Here is a 7,877-nt window from a genome sequence, read left to right on the forward strand (position 1 = left end):
GTCTCAAAAAAAAAAAAAAAATTAGCCAGGCAAGGTGGTATACATCTGTAATGCTAGCTACTTGAGAGGCTAAGGTAGGGGATCAGTTGAGCCCAGGAGTTCAAGGTTACAGTGAGCTATGATTGTGCCTCTGTACTCCAGCTTGGATGAAGAGCAAGACCTGTCTCTAAAAATATATATGGCCGGCTGTAGTGGCTCACATCTGTAATCCCAGCACTTAGGTGGTCAAGGTGGGCAATCACTTGAGCGCAGGAGTTTGAGACCAGCCTGGGCAACATGGTGAAACCCCATCTATACTAAACATACAAAAAATTAGCTGGGCATGGTGGCACACTTGTAATCCCAGCTATTCGGGAGGCTAAGGTGGGAGAATCACCAGAGCCTAGGAAGTCGAGGCTGCTGTGAGCCTGATCCAGCCCATGTACTCCAGTCTGGGCAAGAGCAATATCCTGTCTCAAAAATTAATTAATTAAAATATATATACATATATATAATTCAGCCTAATATGTACAAACCTATTGTAAAGGAGCAAGAGAGTAAAAGCAGAATGACAAATTAAGAAGCTACTGCAGTGGTCAAACCACAGTCTATGGGAGTTTGGATCAGAGTACTGACTGGCAAAAGATGAAAAGAAATGGCAAGTTATGGATACACTGTAGAGGGAAAGCCACAGGGAGTTCCTCGTGGATTGATTCATACCGTCACACATTTACACATACTGTTCTTCACCCATGCTTCTAAATTTGTCTGCCTAGAAAACTCCTAGGTACCCTTTAAACCACAATTTAAATCTCATGTCCTCTGCATAAAACCATCTCCAATCTGTCCAACCAAATTAATTGTTAAATCATCTATATTCCCAGAGAACCCTGATTATGTGCCTCATCATTTACCACTCTGTGTTTTGCCCACACACATCCCTTACTAGCCCACAAGAGGTAGAGTAAGCAAGAGCCAAGTCTCGTTTATCTGTATAATTTCTCCAGTGGCCATCTCATACTGTCCCTGCCAACAGGCTTCCAAAAAGCTAAGTAAGTGTTTGCAATACTCACCAAAATTTCTCTAGAGATTTAATATTCAGAGAGTTACCAAAAATGTGTTAAGAATCTAGTAATTTTTACTAAAACTCCTCCTCTTCAGTCAGATCACAAGGAAAGATAGGACTTTTCCACTTCTGATCTAATTTTTATTCTTACCACACCTTTTTAACGTTAAAATAAACCTCAAATCCTTCTGGAAAATGAAGATAAATAAAACCACATAATTGTTGTAATTTGGCTAACACACACAAATAGTATGAGTAACTACCTTATCGAAGGCAGCATAGTTTGCTGAAATGTTTGTGCAAACACAGGCAATAACCTTTTCAAGTATATGGGTGCCATTTCCGGATCTCCTTTGGGCTCATTACATTCTTCTTCATCTTTGTTTGTATCTTTCTTTTTCTTATCATCTCCTTTATTAACTGGACACATCCAATCACCTGCAGACAAATATTGTTCAAAGAAATTCTTTTTTGGAAACTTTTGCTTTCAAGGGAAAAAAACCTTAAGATATATCCAATTTTAACAATAATTTTCTCTAATTAACAAATAAATAAACTGAAATTAGAACACTGTTTCAATGATGCTTATAAGAATACTAAAGAACATTAGTTACTTCAATAAGCTCAATAACAAATTAAGGAGATAATTTTGGATACTCCACTTGGTTCCAAAAATTATTTCACAGAAGCTCTGGATTCATCAACTCTCTTTGGTCAAACTACCTTATCTAAACAATACCAAAGTATTATTTATCTGACATTCCCATATTCCTTGAACTTCAGATTTTGGTCATTCTGGAATCAGGCACAGTCTCAACACAGAAGAGTAAGCTGTTAAATGTTTAACAAATGTAAGGATATACATATACTTATTTGACCCCATATAAATAGTTCATTTATATAATGTTAATGTGTCTATAGAAAGCTATGGAAATGAAAGGTGAAAAACAACAGCGGATGGCTTAAAGGAAAGAATGTAGCACTCACCTGGAGACTGAAGAATAGCTACTACTTCACTATGGCCCCTTTCTCGAGCTTTATCTAATGGAGTTTTCCCATCTTCATCTCTCAGATCTGGGTTTGCACCATGCCGTAACAGAGTCTAGAGAAGAAAAGCATTTAACTTGAATATAACAATACTTTATTTCTTTGACATCCAACTATGTAAACTAAAGGTTTTCCAGAATTACTTAATCAAGCAGGTGCCAATCCAAATCCCTGCCTTTGCACTTAGTACCTTAAAAGCAGTCTCTTCTGTAATCCCAGCACTTTGGGAGGCTGAGGCAGGTGGATCACCTGAGGTTAGGAGTTTGAGACCAGCCTGACCAACATGGAAATATCCCATCTCCACTAAAAATACAAAATTAGCCAGGCATGGTGACACATGCCTGTAATCCCTGCCACTTGGGAGGTTGAGGCAGGAGAATTGCTTGAACCCAGGAGGCGGAGGTTGCAGTGAGCCGAGATCGAACAATTGCCCTCCAGCCTGGACAGCAAATGCGAAACTGTCTCAAAAAAAGAAAAGGAAAAAAAAAAAGAAAAGAGGAGGGAATATATATATAATATAAACATATATATTTGTTTTTACTTGAATTTGTATTAGGAAACACTAAAAAGAAAAAACTAATTAAAAACACATAGTAAGTAAGGAGGAATGAAGTGGATGGAGATGGCTTGGAAGCATGATTTAGCAAAGTAAAATATTTTATATCATTCTAATTTTTAAACTGTGCAAATGTTAAAAATTAGTAATTTTAAAACCTAGATTTTACCTTTGCTACTTGAGGTCTTCCAAAACATGCAGCATAATGTAATGATGATGACCTTTGACCTCTATTAACATCAGCACCTCTTTCACAAAGAAATTCTACCTGTAAAATGGTAAAGAATCATAAAGCTGCTTTGTATTAATATTTCTATCTTTAATTTAAAAACTAGCTTTTATTTATTAGCTTACCATTTCCTGAGTTCCAAAAGCAGAGGCCCAGTTTAATAGAGTCTGACCTACATCATCCATAAAATTTACTTCAAAGGCTGAAATTTTGAAGGAAAAACAACACACACACATTTTTAAAACCAATAAAATACTACTAAACTTATCTAAAGATTGAACCATTTTAAGATTGTTATTAGTAATCATCTAAATAAAGAGTCAGGAGAGTGTTTTTGATATACAGCTCAACTATATAAAGTAGTACATAATCAGCAAACCTGAGGTCAGCTAAGAAAAAGTATTTGAGGCTGAGCATGGTGGCTCACACCTGTAATCCCAGCACTCTGGGAGGCAGAGGTGGGAGGATCACTTGAGTTCAGGAGTTCAAGACCAGCCTGGCCGACATGGTGAAACCCCTTTTCTACTAAAAATACAAAAATTAGCTGGGTGTAGTGGCACATACCTGTAACCCCAACTACTCAGGAGGCTGAGATAGGAGAATTGCTCGAACCTGGGAGGCGGAGGATGCAGTGAGCTGAGATTGTACCACTGCACTCCAGCCTATGCAATAGAGCGAGACTCCATCAGAAAAAAAAAAAAGAAAAAATATTTGAAAAATTTTAAAGAACTGGGGATTCACAAAGTTTTAAGTCTTAAAAATAAATATGAAATAAGAAATGAAAAAACTAAATACACAACTCAATGAGGTATCAGTTGCTAAGAGACTAACCCCCATCTATAATTCAAAGAACACAGAAGAACAAATTTGATGACCCAGAAGCATCTTTCAGGAATTTGTATTTGCTGATCACCTCAAGCGGCAGTCTAAAAAATCTGCATTATTATAATTCATTCACATCAGTTTCCATTGATCTTGAGAAAACCTTAGAATTTACAATATCTCCTTCAGCTAATAAAACAGAAATTTCAAACTTTATAGAAGTTTTACTCAATCAACAAGCATTTATTCAGGTTTTACCGTGAACCAGGCTGATAATTATATAATCATATACAGGGAGAGTGGAGAATATTGTAGGGGTGCCACTTTGTTACCTGGCACGATTTCTAAGAGCACTGTCCAAAAACTAGAAACTGAATATATGCTTATCTCACAACTTTCTTTTTATATTTAAAAAAATATTTTCTGACCTCCTGTGTCAATTGCATCTATAAGTGCATCAGTATCTTTACTTCGAATACAATCTATAAGCTGCCGATGTGAGCGCTCCCCAGAACTATCTAATCTCCGGAGTCCTGGGATTCTGCCTGTAGATCCAGCACTAGACTTTGGCAAAGCTTTTCGTCCTTCAAATAGCAGCACCAAGAGAAGGTCAACCAAACGCATAGTATCAAGCACACATCTTTCATCACCCTGCAATGCACTTTCAATTGAATCTGGAAGTTCTGACCTCAGGAGATCCTAGAAAGAGATGGGAAGAAAAAAGTTTAATATATTAGCATTATACAAAAACACTTTTTCTGAAGATTAAAAAGCAAAGATTCAAAAACATTCTTACATGTGTTACTACCGGAGAGCCTCTGCAAAGTGTTGAGAGCAGACTTACAATTGTTGACACCTGATTACTCAATTTGGAGTCTGCAGTTGTGGAAGGAGCTCCTGTGGTGCTGCGACCTGGTTTGCATGCTGATGATGGTCCTGATACAGTACCTCCAGCAGCAGCCATTCGAGATAACAGCTCCTCGGTTAATCCATGCTTGGCTAATGGAGCTGGGTCAACACCACGACGGGTAAATCGGTCAGCCAGTGATGCAAAGCATCGCAGAGCTCCATCTGAAACCTAATGATGTAAAGAAAATGCCCACAGATAAAATTCACCTTTGTTAGTAATGATCATTTCATACTGACACTGTAAGAAAGGCAACTGTAGCAAAGTGATGAAGCATGTGATCTGCCTAGATTTGAATCACGGCTCCACACACAGCTAACTGTATAACCTGAGGAAGTTACTTTAAACTGTTTCAGGCCTCAGTTCCCTCATTTGTAAAATGTGGATAATAATGGTAACTATATCTCATTGTGTTAGCTTAAATAAGGTAATACATATAAAGAATCTGGGTGGACAGTAAAAGCTCAAAAATATTAACTGTTATTATGTGTACCTTTGTCACAATAATCTATGAATATCAACTGAAAATAACATCTGAACAATAAAAAGGCATTAAATGTCAAGTTTTATTTTCTAAAGTATGCTAATTCAACAAAGGTTTACAGATAAGATTGTAAATACTGTCTTATTGTAAGCTCAGTGACTCACGCCTGTATTCCCAGCACTTTGGGAGGCTAAGGCGGGAGGATCACAAAGTTAGAAGTTTGAGGCCAGCTTGGCCAATATGGTGAAACCACATCTATACTAAAAACACAAAAATTAACCAGGTGTGGTGGCAGGTGCTGGTAGTCCCAGCTACTTGGGAGGCTGAGGCAGGAGAATCGCTTGAACCCGGAAGGTGGAGGCTGCAATGAGCTGAGATTGCATCACTACACTTCAGCCCTTGTGACAAAGCAAGATTCCGTCTCAAAAAAAAAAAAGAGATACTGTCTTATTTACTCTAAGTGAGATCTATCTTAAGTCAAGAAAATCAGTACCAAATACTTGGTACAACAAAATTGTACCAAGTTAACAAAATTACACTCAGTGCAAGTACAGCTGTAAAAATTACATATTTTTATTACATTTAAATTTTAAGAATAAACACATATCACATTTATAATCTTAAAAGTTTCACTTCCAAAAAGATTACCACACAGAGAGATAAAATTAGAAAAAGATGGAATTACTTCTATTTCATCAAGTTAAAAGTTCAAATTATAGTCTATCATAATTATAAATAAGGGACACTATAAAAATCACTTTCTGAATATAACAGCAATTTAATTACCTGATGATCTTCATGTTTTAATAAACTAGACAGAGATTCCACACAAATTTCTAAAGAAGAATCTTGAGGCTCCATTTTGCCACAGAGTCTTGATACCACAGCCATGGCAGAGTGCAAGGTGTCTTTATGAACTAGATGTCCACTGTCACGAATGAAGGTAAGCACACAATTCAAACCGCCAGCCTCAAAAACTGCTCCTGACTCACGAGTACATATCAGTTCTAATACCTATAACAGTAAAACAAATTTAACGAAAGAATGCAAGCCTAATTTTCAAGAATCACAGAAATAATGCACTCTCCAAATTTATTAGTGATGCATTAAAAACAGAAAAGTGAAAAAAAAGAAAAGAAATTAATTTAAATAATATTTTTTTAGCTGGGTGTGGCAGCTCACACCTGTAATCTCAGCACTTTGAGAGGCCAAGGTGGGCAATTCACTTGAGCCCAGAAGTTCAAGATCAACCTGGGCAACATGGCAAAACCTGACATCTACAAAACATAGAAAAATTAGCCAGGCATAGTAGTGGCATGTGCTATAGTCCCAGCTACTCAGGAGACTGAGGTGACAGGATCACTGGAGCCGAGGAGGTTGAGGCTGAAGTAAGCCATGATCGCACCACTACACTCCAGCTTCGGCAAGAGTAAGACCCTGTCTCAAAAATTAATATATTTTATTTAACTCAATATACCCAGGCATCATCATTTCAACATGAAATCAATATAGAAAATTACTGATATATATTACAGTCTTTCATGTATTGTCTTTAAAACTACATGTATACTTTATACTTAACACATCTCTATTTGGAGTGGCCACATTTGAAGAGCTCAATAGACTTATTTGGCTACCATATTGGACAGTGCAGGTTTAGAAAGTGAAATCTGTATGGTAAGCTAAAGCACTACAAGTAATTTAGCAAATGCTCATAATAATACTCTAACACTATTGATCTCTTTCATTCTCATTAGTCTAAAATAGCATTTTCCAGAAGCTAAGCAAGGTGTAATACTGTGCTAGACTGAATGCAGAAGCAAATAGGAGTATCCAGCCATCTACTATAAAAACAGATTTTTCTTAAGAGACTTGCAAAAACGCCTAACAATTCCAGTCTTCTCAGCAACTTTCTGTTAATTTTAAAAAGTTATTTTTCAGCAAGGCACGGTGGCTCACACCTGTAATCCCAGCACTTTGGGAGGCCAAGGTGGGCAGATCATGAGGTCAAGAGATTGAGACCATCCTGGCCAACATGGTGAAACCCCGTCTCTACTAAAAATACAAAACTTAGCTGGGCGTGGTGGCGTGCAACTGTATCCCAGCTACTTGGGAGGCTGAGGCAGCAGAATTGCTTGAGCCTGGGAGGCGGAGATTGCAGTGAGCCAAGATCGTGCCACTGAACTCCAGCCTGGCGCCTGGCAACAGAGCAAAACTCTGTCCCCAAAAAAAAAAAAAAAAAAAAGGTATTTTTCATTAAACCTGTTATGTATAAAACACTGTCATTATTTTAAGATAAATTAATAAATATTTTAAATTTCTCAGTTTCAGTATTTAATATGGTAAATCTATGTAAACAAAGGCTCTTTGGGTATCCTCAATTATTTAAGACTTGTAAAGGGATCTTGAGACAAAAAAGTTTGAGAACTGCTGACCTAGAGTAGCAAGAATCACAAAAAGAATAAAGCAGAAATCACTTAAAAAAAAAAAAAGAATCAGGGGCTGGTCACAGTGACTCATGCCTGTAATCCCAGCATCATTTTGGGAGGCCAAGGCAGTTGGATCACCTGAGGTCAGGAGTTCGAGATCAGCCTGGCCAACATGGTGAAATCCCATCTCTACTAAAATACAAAAAGTTAGCCAGGCATGGTGGCACGTGCCTGTAGTACCAGATACTTGGGAGGCTGAGGCAGGAGAATCGCTTGAACCCAGGAGGAGGCAGAGGTTGCACTAAGCCAAAATCATGCCACTGCATTCTAGCCTGGGAGACAGCGAGACTCTGTCTCC

The 7,877-nt window shown here is 37.7% G+C and overlaps 1 protein-coding gene across 1 annotated transcript in view; it reads right to left on the minus strand.

The window, feature by feature from the left end:
• HECTD1 (HECT domain E3 ubiquitin protein ligase 1) overlaps nucleotides 1-7,877 on the minus strand; it is a 94,644-nt gene that overhangs the window by 66,376 nt on the left and 20,391 nt on the right. Inside the window, exons 3-9 of the mRNA XM_017537597.2 lie at nucleotides 5,877-6,104; nucleotides 4,496-4,777; nucleotides 4,128-4,398; nucleotides 3,003-3,079; nucleotides 2,818-2,916; nucleotides 2,033-2,147; nucleotides 1,309-1,483 (exon numbers count right to left, since the gene is read on the minus strand). Of these exons, the coding sequence (XP_017393086.1) occupies nucleotides 1,309-1,483; nucleotides 2,033-2,147; nucleotides 2,818-2,916; nucleotides 3,003-3,079; nucleotides 4,128-4,398; nucleotides 4,496-4,777; nucleotides 5,877-6,104 (1,247 nt within the window). The remainder of the gene's footprint in view (nucleotides 1-1,308; nucleotides 1,484-2,032; nucleotides 2,148-2,817; nucleotides 2,917-3,002; nucleotides 3,080-4,127; nucleotides 4,399-4,495; nucleotides 4,778-5,876; nucleotides 6,105-7,877) is intronic.

The sequence above is a fragment of the Cebus imitator genome, unplaced genomic scaffold (assembly GCF_001604975.1).
Source record: "Cebus imitator isolate Cc_AM_T3 unplaced genomic scaffold, Cebus_imitator-1.0 Scaffold104, whole genome shotgun sequence".
Taxonomy (NCBI): domain Eukaryota; kingdom Metazoa; phylum Chordata; class Mammalia; order Primates; family Cebidae; genus Cebus; species Cebus imitator.